This window comes from Rhinolophus sinicus, chromosome X, assembly GCF_036562045.2.
Source record: "Rhinolophus sinicus isolate RSC01 chromosome X, ASM3656204v1, whole genome shotgun sequence".
NCBI classification, from domain to species: Eukaryota; Metazoa; Chordata; class Mammalia; order Chiroptera; family Rhinolophidae; genus Rhinolophus; species Rhinolophus sinicus.
The window spans coordinates 37,204,343-37,225,396 of record NC_133768.1 but is presented as its reverse complement, the minus strand read 5'-3'; the positions used below and the strand labels follow the sequence as shown (position 1 = coordinate 37,225,396).

General features: G+C 39.6%; 1 protein-coding gene across 1 annotated transcript in view; it reads left to right on the top strand.

Annotated features, from left to right (window-relative positions):
• The first annotated feature begins 1,141 nt into the window (after positions 1–1,141).
• The window catches only part of DIPK2B (divergent protein kinase domain 2B), a 45,043-nt gene continuing 25,130 nt past the window's right edge, over positions 1,142–21,054 (top strand). The window contains exon 1 of the mRNA XM_019717924.2: positions 1,142–1,496. Coding sequence (XP_019573483.2) covers positions 1,264–1,496 — 233 coding nt within the window. The 5' untranslated portion in view covers positions 1,142–1,263. The remainder of the gene's footprint in view (positions 1,497–21,054) is intronic.

Here is a 21,054-nt window from a genome sequence, read left to right as displayed (position 1 = left end):
ATGGGAGAAAATATTTGCAAGCCACATATCCAACAAAGAACTAGTATTTAAAATATACAAAGAATTCTCACATCTCAGCAATAAAAAACAAACACCACCAGACATTTGACAGAGCATACACAGTTGCCTAAGCACATGCTTAATCATCAGAGAACTGCCATTACCCTGCTCTTTCCACTAGTCTTAGCAAAACTCCCTAATTCTCCTGAGACCATCACTGGACCCTCTTACTTCCCTTCCCCCCCCCCCCAGCCCAAACTTGCCTTTCCTGATTTGGTCGTCATAGGCTCTCTCTATTCCTAAATTAGCACTCCCGTCTAGTCCATGCTGTGGACCTTGTCCTGGTGTTGGGAAGAAAGCAATCCTGGGGCAGTTAAAGTCAGGTTGGCCACTGAGAAGTGAGGCAGGATGGCAAAGGGAAGAGGGACTTTCAGGCATGGGGAAGAGGGATGGACACAGTTGGGAGCAGCCAGAGTGATCTTTCTGTTGCTCCCTTCATCACACCAGAGGCCACCAGTTTCTTTCCACTCTCTTCTTCTGAAATCAACAAGAGGAGCTGAAGCATGGACTAACTTGAGTTTTTCTATTCCCTAAGCAGCAAAAATCCTCCGCTGGTCAAATCAGTGTTAAATGTGCCACTTAACAGCCAGCAAACTGACCTCTGGTTAATTCACAGCAAAATATGGTCAAAGTGGAAGAGGTATGCCTAGTTAAGGGGCAGGCCAAATTATCCACTGCAGAGTCAGGGGAAATTGGCTGTGTGTGTGTGTGTGTGTGTGTGTGTGTGTGTGTGTGTGTGTGTGTGATCCATAGAGACAAACAGACTCAGAATTAAAACAGTGGAGGGCAGAGGGCTTCATTCAGCATCCTTTGAAACTCCCAGGTGGAACCCAGGTTGGACATACATCCTGTATGGACCTTTCCTGCCCAGCCAGGATATCCTGTGTTTGTCAAAAGGACTGCACAGGGAAGCCCTGACCATTGTCCTTCCCAAATTCTGCCAGTCAGCCCCTCCCAACTTGTGGCAACCACCGCAGGCAGAGGAAGAGTAACTCTGGAAACGGTGTTATCAGCATCCTCCATAGACTTCCTCACCTCCTCCCCAGCCTCATTAGCTCCAAGCTCCTTAGCATCCTCAAACAGAAACCGGGGAGCCTGGGATGGGGTCAGAGCCCTGAAGCCAGCCCCCTTTCTTTTGCCAAAACCTGACTTTGCACAGCCCTGAGTGGACAGCTGAAGGTTGCAGCTGGAGTCCTGGCTCTGATGGAGCCCCTGCTGGGGCCTGAGGCTGCTGCCTTCCATCCGGGCTGGCAGGCCCTGTTGCTGTGGGTCTCAGCCCTCAGCTGTTCTGCCTCCTCTCCAGCTCCTCCTTCTCCTTCTCTGGTGCCCCGAGTCAGAACCAGCTACAATTTTGGAAGGACTTTCCTCGGCCTTGATAAATGCAATGCCTGCATCGGGACATCAATTTGCAAGAAGTTCTTTAAAGAAGAAATAAGGTCAGAATCTCAATCAGATAATTCTGAGGGGAAAAATTATGTTCCCTTCATGTGAAGATGTCCAGGAGTTTGGTGAAAATGAATCAGGGTGTAATTTATGGGTGGGAGCTGAAGCAAAGTCATTTAATCATAGCAGTCATGGGTTGAAGTTGGGGTGTGGAGGGGGTAAGGTGTGAAGCCAAATTTCAGCCCTAACTGCTAAATTCAAAGTGTCTTTTTGAAGTGGGAGCTTGAAGTTTTCTGTAAATGGAGTAGCCTGGGAGTACTGCATTAACCAAATTTATTTCTTATAGGGGGAGGAAAATAAAATTTAATGAAAGTCTACTATGTGGCAGACATTTTGAAGCTATTTTTATTTACTCCTCACAACCATCCTGGGAGTTAGTGTTCTGCACTCATTATTCAGATAGTGAACTGACTGAGATGTAGCAAGATTAAGTGACTTGCCCAAGGTCACCACCTAATATGTGGCAGATCTGGGATTCAAGCCAGGTCGGTTTGTTCCAAAGTCTTTGAACCTGTTTTCTGATGTTGCCTTGATCAGAGGAAAACCCAAGTTTAGTAAATAGTGATGCACACAGCTCTCACCAAAGAATGGGATCACACTCTGGAATTCAAGCCTGTCAACAAACAGTCAATGAGCCTTTGGCATGGCCAAGACCCAGCAGGTGCTATAGTAACATCACTATAACTCTTGTCACTGCCCTCCAGGGGTTCAGAAGGACAAATCCATGGTACAAATAACGAGAATAAGGCCTGGTCTGATGCAGGCCAGAAGTGAAGTGCAAAAGACCTCTGGGAACAGCAGCAAGGAGGTATTGATTCCAAATGGGGACTGGGAAAGTCTTCTCCAGGAGAAGGCATTCTTAGCAAGGCCTTAAAGGATGAGCTGAAATTTAGTGGGAGGAGGATCCAGAGATGCAAAGACCTAGAGATGTGGGAAGAGGTGAAAAGTTCTTAGTGATTGGAGGATGGGGCATATGTTGAGCTGTGGCAGAAGGAGGAGGTTTGGAGGAGTCAGATGGGGCAAGAACCCTTGAATGCAGTGCCCAAGAATTGGGACTTTAATCTGTGGGCCAGTGGTTCCCAGCCTTTTCAATACCAAAGACCCTTTATAATAGGCCTTTTTGCCTCTCCCCAACTCCAAGAACCTACCTCAGATATGTAACATTTGGTGACCAAACGAAAGGCATTAATTTACAATAATTTAGTTCCAGTCTGTATTACCCACAGGCATAGTTGATTATTCAACTAAGTTACTAAACAGAACTAACAAATAGAAAATATCAATAAAAAATATTGAACTTCTTTTACAAGGTGGTAGATATAGTATGGAATTGAGGTGAACTCTCGCTATATGACCTTTACTTAAAGGCAGTTTGAATGTTGAAAAGTTGAAAGGCCCCCCCAACATACACACACACACACACACACACACACACACACACACACACAATCAGGGAAGCTCTATTTCTGGCAATGGTGAGGGAGTTAAATGTGGTAGGGACAAGATGACACCTGTATTTTGGAAAGCACTTACATAAAGAAGTGTGCAGGATGGGCCAGTGATGCTGGCAGGGGCTGCCACACCAGTTCTCCTAGTCCAGAGGAAAGGTCATGGTAACAAAGCAGGACAGGAAGGATGCTAGTCAGTTTCAGCTAGAGCGTCATTTTACTGACCAACTCGATATGAAAGGAAGATGGAGATGTTGAAAGTGGAGTCAAGATTTCCCACCTAAGAAATGGGATGGAGAGGGCCAAGAACACAGGTGAACTGGGGCTGATTCCTTGGAGAAAGGAGGCAGTGAGAATATGGACATATTTTAAGATCGGGAGGAAGGAAATTAAGGGATTCAACTGAGGAAGAGCTCCAGGTTCACATCCTCCTCCAGATAAGTAAACAAGAGTACATGAAATTAGACACAGACAATATTTTAAGGGTTTCCAGAGGGTAAGGGGGGAGGGGGTGGTAGAAGAGGGTAAAGGGGATCAAATATATGGTGATGTAAGGAGAACAGACTCTGGGTGGTGAACACACAATGGGATTTATAGATGATGTAATACAGAATTGTACACCTGAAATCTATGTAACTTTACTAACAATTGTCACCCAAAAAAACTTTAATTTTAAAAAAAATAGAGTACATGAATTTTACAGTTGACTCTTCACCAAGTGGAAGTAAGGTTTTGCTCAACAGGCAGGTATTGGCCAAATTCAGGAAGCATTTCCCCAAATAGGTCTCTGTGCCATTTGAGTTCAGGATATTACTTCAACTCCCCAGAATGCATTTTCCATGTGTGCCTGAAAGGGAAGTGTGCAGATGCAAGCAGGAAACCACCAGGTGGGGCAGGTTGGGGTTTAGAGCTCTCAGTATTGAGAATGCACATTCCTCGGTGCAGAGAAAGCAGACACAGTGAATGGGTTTGGGAACGTGGACTTCTTCATAGTCCTTTCCTCTGCATTGTAAATAACTTTTTCTTTATTTTGAAATAAATATCTGTTTATTTTAGATTTTTCAGGAAACATTGATTAAAGAAAGCACAAAATAAGAATCACATATAATTCCTTCACCAAGAGATCACCCATTTGTTAACATTTTGGTGTATATCCTTGCTACCTTTTTCCTAAGAATGGATTAAAAATTTTTCAACAAAATATGATCAAACTATGCATAAACTTTTGTTTAACAATATATCAGGAATACCTTTCCACATTATTGCTATTCTTCTCCACAATTTGATTTTTAATAGCTTTGTGATATTAAATTGCATCAATCAGCCAAAATTTATTTAGCTAATCTACTATTGTAAAAAAACTAGGTTTTAACTTCACTTTTCAGTATTATAAACAGTGCTATGTTAAACATTCCCGTGTCTAGACTTTCATACATATCAGTGATTAATTCCTATAACAAACTCCTAAAAGTGGAATTTCTGAGTCAAAAAATATAGCAAATTTTTAGGATTTTCAGATATATATATTCAAATGGAGACTTCTACCTATAGAGCTCACTTCTGACGCACTAACAAATATTTCATATCACTACTATTTTTACTTTGTATTTCTTCTGAGCTGAGCTCTTTTTTTAGGCTTATTGGCCATTTGTATTTCTTTGCTTAATTGTCCACAAGTTTACATCTTTTCCCTTTCTTTCTAATGGTGGGTTTGTTCATCTTATTCATCTTCAAATAGTTCATCACTTTTTTTTAATTTATTGGGGTGACAATTCTTAGTAAAATTACATAGATTTCAGGTGTACAATTCTGTATCACATCATCTATAAATCCCATTGTGTTCACCACCCAGAGTCAGTTCTCCTTCCATCACCATATATTTGATCCCCCTTAGCCTCTTCTCCCACCCCCACCCCCCTTACCCTCTAGTAACCACTAAACTAGTGTCTGTGTCTATGAGTTTCTGTTCCTCATTTGTTTGTCTTGTTCTTTTGCTGTTTTTGGTTTATATACCACATATCAGTGGAATCATATGGTTCTCTGCTTTTTCTGTCTCACTTATTTCGCTTAGCATTATACTCTCAAGATCCATCCATGTTGTCACAAATGTTCCTATATCATCTTTTCTTACCGCCGAAGAGTATTCCATTGTGTATATGTACAACTTCTTTATCCATTCATCTATCGAAGGACATTTTGGTTGTTTCCATGTCTTAGCCACCATAAATAAAGCTGCAATGAACATTGGAGCACACGTGTCTTTATGGATAAAAGTTTTCAGATTTTTTAGGTAGATACCCAGGAGAGGGATTGCTGGGTCATATGGCAATTCTATTCGTACTTTTTGAGGAACTTCCCCACTGCTTTCCACAGCGGCTGCACCAATCTGCTTTCCCACCAACAGTGTATGAGGGTTCCTTTTTCTCCACAGCTTCTCATGCACTTGTTGCTATTGGTCTTGTTGATGAGAGCCATAATAACTGGGGTGACGTGATATCTCATTGAGGTTTTTATTTGCATTTCTCTGGTGATTAGTGATGTTGAGCATTGTTTCATATGTCTATTTGCCATTTGTATGTCCTCTTTGGAGAAATCTCTCATCAGGTTCTCTGCCCATTTTTCAATTGGGTTGTTTGTTTTTTGTTGTTGAGTTGCATGAGTTCCTTGTATATTTTGGATATTATCCCTTATCGGAGGCACTGTTTGCAAAAATCTTCTCCCATTCAGTTGGTTGCCTCTTTATTTTGTCGATGGTTTCTTTTGCTGTGCAGAAGCTTTTAAGTTTCATATAGTCCCATTCATTTATTTTAGCTTTTACTTCCATTGCCTTTGGAGTCAAATTCATAAAATGCTCTTTGAACCCAAGGTCCATAAGTTTAGTACCTATGTTTTCTTCTATGCAGTTTATTGTGTCAGGTCTTATGCTTAAGTCTTTGATCCATTTTGAATTAATTTTGGTACATGGTGACAGATAGCAGTCCAGTTTCATTCTTTTGCATGTGGCTATCCAATTCTCCCAGCACCATTTATTGAAGAGGCTGTCTTTCCTCCATTGTATGTTTTTAGCTTCTTTGTCAGAAATTATCTGTCCATATTTATGTGGTTTTATTTCTGGGTTCTCAATTCTATTCCATTGGTCTATGTGTCTGTTTTTCTGCCAATACCATGCTGTTTTGATTATTGTAGCCCTGTAGTACAAGCCAAAGTCAGGAAGTGTGATACCTCCATTATTGTTCTTTTTTCTTAAGATTGCTTTGGCTATTCGGGGTCTTTTGTGGTTCCAAACAAATCTGATGATTTTTTTGTTCTATTTCTTTAAAAAATGCCATTGGGATTTTGATGGGGATTGCATTAAATCTGTATATTGCTTTGGGTAATATGGCCATTTTAACTATGTTGATTCTTCCAATCCATGAGCACAGAATGTCTTTCCATTTCTTTGTGTCTTCTTCAATTTCTTTTTAAAAAGTCTTGTAATTTTCAACATATAGGTCTTTCACATCCTTGGTTAAGTTTATTCTTAGGTATTTTATTCTTTTGTTGCAATTGCAAAAGGAATTGTTTTTTTGTATTTCTTTTTCTGAGATTTCATTGTTAGTATATAGGAATGCAATGGACTTTTGTACGTTGATTTTGTAGCCAGCAACTTTACTGTATTTGTTGATTGTTTCTAATAGCTTTTTGGTGGAGTCTTTAGGGTTTTCTATATATAGCATCATGTCATCTGCAAAGAGTGATAATTTAACTTCTTCATTCCCAATTTGGATGCCTTTTATTTCTTTCTCTTGCCTGATTGCTCTGGCAAGGACTTCCAACACTATGTTGAAAAGCAGAGGTGATAGGGGACAGCCCTGTCGTGTTCCTGAACGTAGAGCAAAGGGCTTCAGTTTTTCACCATTAATTATGAGATTAGCTGAGGGTTTGTCATATATGGCCTTTATTATGTTAAGGTATTTTCCTTCTATACCTATTTTATTAAGTGTTTTAATCATAAATGGATGTTGTATCTTGTCAAATGCTTTTTCTGCATCAATTGATATAATCATATGATTTTTGTCCTTTATTTTGTTTATGTGATGTATCACATTGATGGTTTTGCGGATGTTGAACCATCCTTGTGCTCCAGGTATGAACCCCACTTTGTCATGGTGAATAATCTTTTTAATGCATTGTTGTATTTGATTTGCTAGAATTTTGTTTAGGATTTTTGCATCTGTATTCATCAGAGATATTGGTCTGTAGTTTTCTTTTTTTGTGTTGTCCTTACCAGGTTTTGGTATCAGGGTAATGTTGGCCTCATAAAATGAGTTAGGGAGTACTGTCTCTTCTTCAATTTTTGGAAGAGTTTGAGCAGGATTGGTATTAGATCCTCTTTGAAGGTTTGGTAGAATTCACTAGTGAAGCCATCTGGTCCCGGACTTTTGCTTTTGGGAAGGTTTTGGATGACTGATTCAATTTGTTACTGGTGATCGGTCTGTTTAGATTTTCCAGTTCTTCATGGTTCAGCCTTGGAAGGCTATATGTTTCTAAGAACTTGTCCATTTCTTCTAGGTTATTGAATTTGGTGGCATATAGTCCTTCATAGTATTCTTGGATGATCCTTTGTATTTCTGTGGTGTCCGTGATAACTTCCCTTTTTCATTTCTGATTTTGTTAATTAGTGTCTTCTCTCTTTTTATCTTAGTGAGTCTAGCCAAGGGTTTGTCAATTTTGTTAATCTTTTCAAAGAACCAGCTCTTTGTCACATTAATTTTTTCTATTGTCTTTTGTTCTCTATTTCATTTAGTTCTGCTCTGATTTTTGTTATTTCCTTTCTTCTGCTGACCTTGGGTTTCACTTGTTCTTCTTTTTCTAGTTCTTTAAGGTGTAACATGAGGTTATTTATTTGGGATTTTCTTGTTTCTTGAGATAGGCCTGTAATGATATAAATTTCCTCTTAAAACTGCTTTCGCTGCATCCCAAAATTTTGGTAGGATGTATTTTCATTGTCATTTGTTTCTATGTATCTTTTGATCTCTCCTCTAATTTCTTCTTTGACCCAGTCGTTCTTTAAAAGTATGTTGTTTAATCTCCATGTATTTGTGTTTTTCCTGCTTTCTTTTTGCAGTTGATATCCAATTTCAAAGCCTTGTGATCAGAGAATATGCTTGGTATGATTTCAATCTTCTTAAATTTGTTGAGGCTGATTTTATGTCCCAATATATGGTCTATCCTTGAGAATGTTCCATGTACACTAGAAAAGAATGTATAGTCTGATGTTTTAGGATGAAGTGCTCTATAAATGTCAATTATGTCCATTTCATCTAATGTGTCATTTAGGGCTGCTATTTCGTTATTTATTTTCTGTTTGGATGATCTATCCATAGCTGTCAATGATGTATTTAAGTCCCCTAGTATAATTGTGTTTTGGTCAATTTCTCCCTTTAGTTCTGTTAGTAGTTGCTTGGTATATTTCGGTGCTCCCTGATTGGGGGCATAAATATTCATGACTGTTATGTCTTCTTGTTGTATAGTCCCTTTACCATAATGAAACGTCCATCTTTGTCCCTTGTTACCTTTTTCACACTGAAGTCTGTTTCATCTGATATCATTATGGCTACACCTGATTTTCTCTGGGTACCATTTGTTTGGTGTGTCAATTTCCAACCTTTCACTTTGAGTCTATGCTTGTCCTTGTAGCTGAGATGTGTCTCTTGGAGACAGCATATGGTTGGGTTTAGTTTTTGATCCAATCTGCTACTCTGTGCCTTTTTATTGGTGAGTTCAGTCCATTTACATTTAGGGTGATTATTGATATGTGAGGATTTCCTGTCATTCTATCTTTAGTTTTCTGGTAAGGCTGTGTCTCCATTGTTTCTTTGCCTTTTGTTGTTGTCTATTATTTCTGTGTGGTGGTATTCTATGATGTTTCCCTCTGTTTCTTCTTTTATTACAGTATATATTTCAGTTCTGGATTTTTTTTTTTGAGTGGTTACCCTTAAGTTTATGTAAAAGAAATTTTGTTAATCAGAGTATTCCATGTTCTTCAGCATGCTTACTTTCTCCATTCCCATATTCCGATTCAAGCCTTTATTCTCCCCCGTTTTATGTTTTTGTTTCCACAGATTGTCCCTGTAGATGGTGGTTGAATAGCCTCCTTTAGTATTTCTTGTAGTGCAGGTCATGTATTAGAAAATTCCGTCAGCTTCGGTAAGTCTAGAAAGGTCTTTATTCCTCCTTCATATCTAAAGGATATCTTTGTTGGATATATTATTCTTGGCTCATAATTTCTCTCTTTCAATAGTTTGAATATTTGGTTCCACTCCCTCCTGGCTTGTAGAGTTTCTGCTGAAAAATCTGATGATAATCTAATGGGCTTTCCTTTGTAGGTTACCGTCTTCTTTTCCCTGGCTGCCTTGAGGATTCTTTCTTTGTCGTTGATTTTAGACAGCTTCAATACAATGTGCCTTGGAGTAGACCTGTTGGGATTGAGGTAATTAGGTGTTCTATTTGCTTCTTGGATTCGAGGATCCAGTTCTGTCCACAAGTTTGAGAAGTTCTCATCAACAATTTGTTTGAATATATTCTCTGTTCCCTTCTCTCTTTCTTCTTCTTCTGGTATGCCCATTATTCTTATATTGCTCTTTCTGATGGAGTCAGAAAGTTCTTGTAGAGTTCTTTCATTTCTTTTAAGTCTCAAGTCTCTTTCTTCTTCCATCTGTGTCATTTCCAGGTTTCTATCTTCGATGTCACTGATTCTTTCCTCCATCTGGTCAACTCTACTACCTAAGCTGGTTATTTCATTCTTAATTTCTTCTATTGAGTTCTTAATCTCCAGAAATTCTATTTGGTTCTTTTTTAAAATTTCAATCTCTTTCGTAAAATGCTCATGTTGTTCTTTGATTGTGTTTCTGAGTTCATTAAACTGCCTTTCTGTGTTTTCTTGCATCTCGTTCAGTTTTTTCAGAACTACTGTCTTGAATTCTCTGTTATTTAAGTCACATATTTCCATATCTTTAAGTTCCTTTTCTGGAGACTTTTCACTTTCTTTCTGAGCTGTCTTGCTGCCTTGGTTATTCATAGCAATTACTGATTTATTATTTCTCTTTCTAGACATCTACAGGAGTGGCTTCTGCAACAGATTGACAGTAAGAGGTCTTTCTTTTGTTTTCCAGTACTTGTTGGTAGAATGTTTTATTTTATCTCCGACTGCAGTCTTTTTTTCTCTCTCACATGGTAATACTATGTTTTCTCTGCACTATTCCAGCTTCTCACCCAATGGAGGAAATTCCCTGGGATACGGGCTTCTCCTCTGTTAATAGTTAACCTGGGTCATAGGGTGCAGTGTCCATGTGGGTATGCAGAGAGCTTTTGAAGTTCCAAAACTCTTCCTGTACCAGATTCCGAGCCCGTATGTCTCAGCAGTTCTGTTTACTCCTGCAGGGATCCACCCAGATAGGTGGGGCCAGGGCCTGGGTGAGTTGTGAGAGGTGGCCCAGAGCTATGGTGGGGGACCAGCACCACAGCCGGTCCGGCATCCATAGCTCCCTCCCCTTTGCCGGACCTTGTAGGGCTGCAAATCTGTGTCTGTGGTCCACAGTTCTCAGAACAGCAACTATTCTATTCTTTTGATCTGACACTGCTGCTTTTCCGCTTCTGGCACCGGACAGGTGGGGGTGGAGTGAGCTCTGGGAGGGTAGGCAGGGGACGGCTAGTCTCAGTGCCTAAGGCTTCCATTCTCTGCTTGCCAATGAGGGCTTAAACCACTGTTTTCAGCCTTCTTCCCTCAGTCTTTTCTCCGAGATCTCTGCCATGAGCGTTGGGTTCAGCCATGTTATATGCTGTCCACTCAGCCCTGTGGGCCATAAACGGAGCCCTAGCAGCCCTGATTTCTTCCCTCTCCCTTAGCTTCGGTAGTTCCGGGACGCAGCGAGCTCGCAGCACTGAGCTATGTCTGCGTCCTGTGTCCAAGCGGCTCCATGTCCGCACTTTTCCCTTCCTTCCTGCCCCGCTCGCGCGATTCGCCCACCTTTAAGTGAATTAAGTAGTGTGCCTCTTCGTCTTGCCTGTCTGCTGTGCAGGGAGTCCTTTGTGGAGTTATAGTTTTCCATTTGTTGTAAATTCCAGGGGAGATTTACAGAGGCTAACCTCATGCCATCATATTTGATGGCAAGAATTTTAATAATTAATCTGATGCTTTCCATACTAAAGCAATGACCTTTGAACATTTGAATGTTTTCAGTACCAGTTTTCCCATGCATTCAATGTTGACTTTCAAATCCTGAATTAAAAAGTTAAGGGAAGCTAGAAAAATGAGTAAACCTAATTGACATATTCTTCCTACTGAAAATGTACCTATATGTAAAATTCTAAGTGATCACACCAACTGGCAAGATCTACCAGGATTTGATTGATCAGTATTTGTATATGTGCAGGCAACAGAAGGGAAGGAATAGGGGAGAGGTACTTAGTGGTAGTATTTCTGATCAGAATCCCTCCTAGGAATTCTTGGGCTCTTACTAGGATGGATTCCTTACCTCACCTTTCTTATTGTACCCAGTTGGCTTTACATCACCACCCCTCACTCCCAAAGTCTTGAAGACTGTCTAAATACTTCTGAGTGGTAGAGTACTCACACTAAAATAATCATTAGGCTTGATTTTGCCTTCCCTTCTCCCTTGCTCTTGTCTGTCTTCTTCGCCTCAGAAGATGATAATAATTATTACTCTTACTCACTTCCGCAAATCAATTCAAGGTCTTGGGAGCTGCAGAGCCCCAGAGCTTACGGCAAAAAGAACCATTTACATATTCAATCATCCATGTATGCATCCATCCATCCATCCATCCACTCATCCAGGCATCCCTTCGTGCATTCTTCCACCTGATCTTCACTCTGTGCATCCCATCCATCCAGACCTCCATGTACGAGGCATGATCAAAAGATATGATGAATGTTTAAATAAAAAAAAATTATTACAGTAAAAGACACATTGCCATTAATCTCCCTCAAAATACTCCCCCTGGCTTCAATCACACTTATCCCATCATTCTTGCCACTTTCTGAAGCAGTTCTGGAAGTCCTCTTTCGTGAGTGTCTTTACTTCATCATCCATCATGACAACTTTCCATGTCACACATCACTTCTGGTATGGCAAATTCTGTCAAATAAAAACATTACGGTGTGTCCTCATCCACCTTATTCACCGGATCTGACACTGTGCAACTACTGGCTCTTCCCCAATGTCAAAATGACCATGAAAGGAAAATCTTTTGAATCAATTCAGGACACCGAGGCAGCCAAGACAGTGCAACTAAAGACACTCACAAAAGAGAACTTCCAGAACTGCTTCAGGGAAGTGGCAAGAATGACGGGATGAATGTGTTCAAAGCGACGGGGACTATTTTGAGGGGGAATTAATGGCAATGTGTCTTTTACTACAATAAAATTTTTAAGTTTAAACATTCACCATATTGTTTGATCACATCTCATATCCCTCTACTCACTTATTCATTTATACTTCCAAATACCCATTCATCTACCCAACTGAAGTGTATTGGGTACTAACTTGGTACACAGAACTCTATTAGGCATTGAGTTATAATGTTGAAGGCCGCCCAATCCTGGCCCTGAAGGAGTTTACTTTCTATTGGGAAGACAGAGACATAAACCAATGGTTGAAGCAGAGTGTGAGAACTATACAAAATGTCCAGTACAGGATGTCAGGAGAGCACGTGGGAGGGAACTTATCTAAACTGGGGGATGAGGGACTGAGAATCACAAGAGGTGATACCTGTCTGGGTTTTAAAGAGTTGGTTAGGAATTATCCAGTCAAGGAAAAGGTAGGAAGTGTCTCAGACAAAGGGATCAGCAAACGACAAGGTGAGTGGAGGAGGCTCAGAAGTCCAAAATGATGTGGTTTAGCTAAGGATGGTCAGTAGTTTGGTGGCATGAAAGCAAGCTTATAAGGGAAGCAGCAGGAGATTGGCCTAGAAAGAGCATTATAAACTGGTCTAAGAAGCACAAACTGTGTCCTGAGAACTTTAGGAAGATACTAGATGTTTTATTTAAGAGTTCTGTGAGGAGCTGAAAGATGGAGAAGAGGGACGAAAGGCAACAAATACTTAAGAAAGCATATCTACAGACTTATGAGAAGCACATAAGAGAAGAGGGCATTTTATTTTCATGCAATGCTGTCAGTCTTCCCCAGTACCCAAACCCTGCCCTCCATATTGAGGATCTTAGAGAGATTGGACCACACAAGTTTTATACTTCCTTCCAGCTCTGGATACTATGATTCTGCTTCTTCATATATAAACACAATAAGGCTTGGCCAGCCTCACTTCAAGCATGCCCATGATCTCAATTCAGAAGGAAGATTAGAATGCTGCCTTTGTTTTGTGGTTTTCCAAATTACAGGGTATTAACATATACTAGAATGAAATAAAAAAGAATAAAAAGTTCATAAGAATAAAAATGAACATAGTCCAGTAAATAACAAGCAGGGCCCATTTTCTCACAGAGATTCCTTTTTTCTTCCTTTTTTTTTAATTAGTTTTAAGTGTACAAAACAACATAGTGGTTAGACATTTATATACCTCACAAAGTGAAAACACCAGTAAGTTTGTTACCCATCTGACTCTGTAGAAAGTTATTACAATATTATTGACTATATTCCCTATGCTATACTTTATATCCCTGTGACTATTTTTTTAAATTATACTTGACATTCAATGTTATTTTAGTATTTTAAATATTTTTATTAAAATATAGCTAATATACAATATTATATTAGTTTCAGGTGTACATCATAGCTATTCAACAGTACCCAACTGGCACTATACATAGTTATTACCATATTATTGATTATATTACCTATGCTAAAGAAGTCATCACCATGATAAGTCCAGCAACCATCTGACACCATACAATGTTATCACAATATTATTGACTATATTCCTTATGCTATACCCTACATCCCCATGACTACTGTGTAACAACCAAATTGTACTTCTTAATCCTTTCCCCTTTTTCATTTACCTCCAAGCCCCCTTCCATCTGTCAACCATCAAAATATTCTCTGTATCTATGAGTTTGTTTCTGTTTCATTTGTTTGTTTATTTTGTTCTTTAGATTCCACTTATAAGTGAAATCATATATTTGTCTTTCGATGTCTGACTTACTACACTCAGCACAATAACCTCTAGGTCCATCACGTTGTCATAGATGGCAAGATTTCATTCTTTTTTACAGCTGAGTAATATTCCATTGTATACATATAAACACCTCTTCTTTATCTATTCATCCATTCAGGACACCCAGGTTGCCTTCATATCTTGGCTATTGTAAATAATGCTGCAATGAACATATAGATGAGCTCGTCTCCTCGAAGTAGCATTTGGGGTTTGGTCAGGATAAATACCCAGAAGTGGGATTACTAGGTCCTTCTTTGTCTCTTGTTATAGTCTTCATTTTAAAGTCTATTTTGTCTAGTATAAGTATTGCTACCTGAGCTTTTTGGGTTTTTTTTCCATTTCATGAAATATATTTTTTCATCCCTTTATTTTCAGTTTGTGTGTGTCTTTCGATCTGAAGTGAGTTTCTTGTAGGCAGCATGCGCAAGGTTTTGTTTTCTTATCCATTCAGTCACCGTGTCTTTTGATTGGAGCATTTAATCCATTTATATTGAAAGTAATTGTTGCTAGGTATGTAGTTATTGCCATTTATTATTCATATTTTTTTATTTTTTCCACCTTAAAGATGTCTCTCTAACATTTCTTGTAATACTAATTTGGTGGTGATGAACTCATTTATGTTTTTCTTGTCTGGGAAGTTCTTTATATGTTCTTCTATTCTAAATGATAACTATGCTGGGTAATCTTGTTGTAGGTCCTTGCTTTCCATCACTTTGAATATTTCCTGTCAATCCCTTCTGGCCTGCAAAGTTTTGGTTAAGAAATCAGCTAACAGTCTTATGTGAGCTCCCTTGCAGGTAACTAACTGCTTTTCTCTTGTTGCTTTTAAGATTCTCTTTTTGTCTTTAAACTGGCATTTTAATTATGATGTGTCTTGGTGCTGGTCTCTTTGGGTTCATCTTGTTTGGGACTGTCTGTGTTTCATGGGCTTGTATATCTATTTCCTTCTTCAGGTTAGGGAAATTTTCCATACTTATTTTTTCCAATAGGTCTTCAATTTCTTGCTCTCTCTCTTCTCTTTCTGATACTTCTATAATGCAAATGTTGGTACACTTGATGTTGTCCCAGAGGCCCCATAAACTCTCCTCATTTTATTTCTTTTTTCTTTTTGCTGTTTTGATTGGGTGTTTTATGCTACCTTATCTTCTAAATCGCTGAGTCGATCCTCTGCTTCATCTAATCCACTGTTGATTCCCTCTAATGTATTTTTCATTTCAGTTATTGTATTCTTCATTTCTAAATGGTTCCTTTTTGTGTTTTCTATCTCCATTTTTATGTTTCCTATCTCTTTGTTGAAGTTCTCCCTGGGATCATTGAGCATTCTTATAACCAGTGTTTGGAACTCTGCATCTGGTAGATTGCTTGTCTCCATTTTGTTTCATTCTTCTTCTTGAGCTTTGTTTTGATCTTTTATTTGGGACATGTTTCTTTGTCTCCCCATTTTGGTTGTCTCCTGTGTTTGTTTCTATGTATTAGATAGGGTATGGCTGCTATGTATCCTGGTCTTGGAAGAGCAGCCTTATGTGGTAGGCGTGCTGTGGGGCTCAGTGGCACAGTCTTCCTGGTCATCTGAGCTGCACACTCCAGGTATATCTTTTGTGTAGGTTGTGTGTGACCTCTTGTTGTAGTTGAGACTTGGTTGCTGTTTGCACATCAATAGAAGTGATTGACCCTCAGGCTCACTAGTTGTGAGGACTGGCCTTTACTACAGTGGAGGAGTTGTGGTACAGGGGCTGACCCTACAAAGCAGCATCTGCCTCAGAAGGGATCTGCTGCCTGCCCAATCCACCACTTGGGTGTGTCACCCTTGGAGGTGGCTGGGTGATGCACCAGCTCACTTCAAAGCTGGCCACTGGGTGCACCAGCCCCATGGCCACCTGGGAGGGGAGCTCAGCAGGCCAAGTTCAGCCACAGCCCATTCCCTGCCCGGGGACACTAAGAAGGAGCCACAAAGTAATAATCAGATAGCTTCCACCCATGCTGTGCTTGGAAGTGCCTCGAGAGGCCAAGCCTCAAACCAAGGCTGGTTGCTGCTAGTGTTGGGCTTAGGGCTACTCAGCCAGAGATATGGGACATACTCAAGCCAGATGCTGCTTGTCTGGGTTTCATGAACCTTTGAGAGATCTTAGGAAAGTCTCTAGCATGAGCCAAGGCAGGCAGTTTGTACAAAAAAAGCCCCTGGGAGCAGCTTGTGTGTGCCTGACAGTTGGGTGGAGCAGGGTCTCAGAATCTTCAAGGTGGGGCCAGGTTGATGGAGACTCAAATATGGCAGCTGCCTGCATCTGCATGCCATGAAGGGAGTGGGCTCAACAAAGAAACAATGGCTTTCACCAGCTCCTCCTTCCGGGAGAAAGCTTCACCTCTTCCTCGCCCTGCAGCCAGGCAACTCAGCTCCCCTACCCCTGTATGTCCCTGTTGCCTCTCCAGCTGCTGCCCCAGTGCTGGAACTCAGAGCAGAGACAGTGATTCCGTCAGTTAGTAAGGCCATGAAAGGTCCCTTTAAGAGGAGCGCCTGGGACTCCAGCCACCCTTCATCTCACTTAGCCACAATTTCAACTGGTTTTCACAACCAGAAATTATGGAGACTTCTCTCTCTGGCATTGGACCCCTGGGCTGGAGAGACTGGCATGGCCCTGGGACCACTTGCTCCTTCGGGGAGGACCTCTGCAGCCGAGCTATCCCTTCCAATTTTTAGTGGTCATATTCCAGCCCATTCCATGTCTCTGCCCCTCCTACCAATCTTGAGTTGGCTTCTTCTGTATGATCTTAGTTATAGGGCTTCTGTTAAGCAAGATTTCAGGTGATTCTCAATGATGGTTGTTTTGTAGTTCAGTTGTAATTTTGATGTGGTCGTGACAGAAGGTAAGCACAAAGTTTACCTACTCTGCCATCTTGACTGAAATTCCAGCATTATTTTATATTAGTTTGAGGTGTATAGCATAGTGGTTAGACATATATGTAATTTATGACATGATCCTCCCAATAAGTCTAGTACCCATCTGACACTACATAGTTTTTACAATATTATTGAGTATATTCTCCATACTGTACTTTACATCCCTATGTCTATTTTGTAACTACCAATATGTACATCTTAATCCCTTCACCTTCAGCACCCAACCGCATAACACCCCAACCATCTAGTAACCATCAGTGTGTTCTCTGTATCTATGAGTCTGTGTTTGTTTTGTTTATTTTGTTCCTTAGATTCTACATGTAAGTGAGATCATATGCTATTTAACTTTCTCAGTCTGACATTTCAGTTAGCATAATATCCTCTAGGTCCATCCATGTTGTTGCAAATGGTAAGATTTCATTCTTTTTTATGGCAGAGTAATACTCCATTGTCTATATGTACCACCTCTTCTTTATACACTCCTCACTGATGCACATTTCAGTTGTTTCCATACATTGACTATTGTGAATAGCACTGCAGTAAACATAGGGGTGCACATATTTTTGCAAATTAGTGTTTTTGATTTACTGGAATAAATACCCAGGAGTTGAATTGCTGGGTTATAAGGTAGTTCTATTTTTAATTTTTTTGAGGAACCTCACTACTGTTTCTCCATAGTAGCTGCACCAAGTTGCAATCCCACCAACAGTGCACAAGGGTTCCCTTTTCTCCACATCCTCACCAAAACTTGTTTTTTGTTGATTTATTGATGATGGCCATTCTGACAAGTGTGAGGTGATCTCTCATTGTGGTTTTCATTAACATTTCTGTGATGATTAGTGATGTTGAGCATCTTTTCATATGTCTATTGGACATCTGTATGTCCTGTTTGGAGAACTGTCTATTCAGATCCTCTGCCTAATTATTTTTTAATTAAAGTTTATTGGGGTGACAATTGTTAGTAAAATTACATAGGTTTCAAGTGTACAATTTTCTAATACATCATCTATGTATCACATTGTGTGTGCACCACCCAGAGTCCGTTCTCCTTCCATCACCATATATTTGATCCCTTTTACCCTCATCTACCATCCTCCTCCCCCCTTACCCTCTGGTAACCACTAAACTACTGTCTGTGTCTATGAATTTTTGTTTCTTCATTTGTTTGTCTTGTTCCTTTTTTGTTTCCAGTTTTATATACCACATACCAGTGAAATCATATTGTTCTTGACTTTTTCTGTGTGAATTATTTCGCTTAGCATAATAATCTCAAGATCCATCCATGTGGATGGATCCACTGGATCCACTCCGTTCCCTTCCCTCTTCTCCTGCTCACCTAGTTTGCCCACCTTCAAGTAATCCTCATAAAAGTCTCTTAGCTGTTCTGTGTGATTATCAGAGAGTCCTTTGATGAGTTATAGATGTTAAATTTGTGGTAAGTTCTGGAGGAACCTTGCTGCTGCCATTCCTATGACGTCACCTCTGATTCAATTTCCTATGGTCTGTTCAGAAATTCTGTTTCTTCTTGATTCAGTCTTGGAAGATTGTATCCTTCTGGAAATTTATCCATTACTTCCAGATTGCCTGATTTGTTGGCATATAGTTGCTCATAGTATTTTTTTTCTTTTTAAATTTATTTTTTTTTAATTTTATTTTATTAAATTTTTTGGGGTGACAATTGTTAGTAAAATTACATAGATTTCAGGTGTACTATTCTGTATTACATCATCTATAAATCTCATTGTGTGTTCACCACCCAGAGTCAGTTCTCCTTCCATCACCATATATTTGATCCCCCTTACCCTCATCTCCCACCCCCCACCCCCCTTACCCTCTGGTAACCACTAAACTATTGTCTGTGTCTATGAGTTTCTGTTTCTCATTTGTTTGTCTTGTTCTTTTGTTGTTTTTGGCTTATACACCACATATCAGTGAAATCACATGGTCTCTGCTTTTTCTGTCTGACTTATCTCGCTCAGCATTACACTCTCAAGATCCATCCATGTTGTCACAAATGTTCCTATATCATCTTTTCTTACCGCTGAATAGTATTCCATTGTGTATATATACCACAACTTCTTTATCCATTCATCTATCGAAGGACATTTTTGTTTTGGCCACCGTAAACAAAGCTGCACTGAACATTGGAGCACATGTGTCTTTATGGATAAATGTTTTCAGATGTTTTGGGTAGATACCCAGGAGAGGGATTGCTGGGTCATATGGTAATTCTATTCATAATTTTTTGAGGAACCTCCACACTGCCTTCCATAATGGCTGCACCAGTCTGCATTCCCATCAACAGTGTATGAGGGTTCCTTTTACTCCACAGCCTCTCCAACACTTGTTACTATTTGTGTTGTTGATGATAGCCATTCTGGACAGATAATTTTTGACAAAGAAGCTAAAAACATGCAATGGAGGAAAGACAGCCTCTTCAATAAATGGTGCTGGGAGAATTGGATAACCACGTGCAAAAGAATGAAACTGGACTGCTATCTCTCACCATGTACCAAAATTAATTCAAAATGGATCAAAGACTTAAGCATAAGACCTGACACAATAAACTGCATAGAAGAAAACATAGGTACTAAACTTATGGACCTTGGGTTCAAAGAGCATTTTATGAATTTGACTCCAAAGGCAAGGGAAGTAAAAGCTAAAATAAACGAATGGGACTATATGAAACTTAAAAGCTTCTGCACAGCAAAAGAAACCATCAACAAAATAAAGAGGCAACCAACTGAGTGGGAGAAGATTTTTGCAAATAATGCCTCCGATAAGGGGCTAATATCCAGAATATATAAGGAACTCATGCAACTCAATGACAAAAAAACAAACAACCCAATTGAAAAATGGGCAGAGGACCTGAAGAGACATTTCTCCAAAGAGGACATACAAATGGCAAATAGACATATGAAAAAATGCTCAACATCACTAATCATCAGAGAAATGCAAATAAAAACCACAATGAGATATCACCTCACCCCAGTCAGAATGGCTATCATCAACAAGACAAATAGTAACAAGTGTTGGAGAGGCTGTGGAGAAAAAGGAACCCTCATGCACTGTTGGTGGGAATGCAGACTGGTGCAGCCATTATGGAAGGCAGTGTGGAGGTTCCTCAAAAAATTACGAATAGAATTGCCATATGACCCAGCAATCCCTCTCCTGGGTATATACCCAAAACATCTGAAAACATTTATCCATAAAGACACATGTGCTCCAATGTTCACTGCAGCTTTGTTTACGGTGGCCAAGACATGGAAACAATCAAAATGTCCTTCGATAGATGAATGGATAAAGAAGTTGTGGTATATATACACAATGGAATACTATTCAGCGGTAAGAAAAGATGATATAGGAACATTTGTGACAACATGGATGGATCTTGAGAGTGTAATGCTAAGCGAAATAAGTCAGTCAGAAAAAGCAGAGCACCATGTGATTTCACTGTTATGTGGTGTATAAACCAAAAACAACAAAAGAACAAGACAAACAAATGAGAAACAGAAACTCATAGACACAGACAATAGTTTAGTGGTTACCAGAGGGTAAGTGGGGTGGGGGGGAGATAAGGGTAAGGGGGATCAAACATATGGTGATGGAAGGACAACTGACTCTGGGTGGTGAACACACAATGGGATTTATAGATGATGTAATACAGAATTGTACACTTGAAATCTATGTAATTTTACTAACAATTGTCACCCCAATAAATTTTAAAAATAAATTTAAAAAAAGAATTTAAATATTTGTATTTAAATTAAATGTATAACATATATTATAAGCCTAATTTCATTTGCAGTATGACCCGCAATTGCTAATAATGAAGGTAAATATTACGTTAGTAATTTTTCATGCATAAATCAGAAGAAGACTTAACATTCTTCCCTAATGGAAATATCTGCACACAACTGGAGTAATGACTGGAGAAAGGTGTCAAGGTGGGGCTTAGGAAATCAGCAGATGATAACAAGCCAGTACCTCTTCCTTGGTGAGGATTAAAGATTGACCAGGCCATTGTGTGGAATT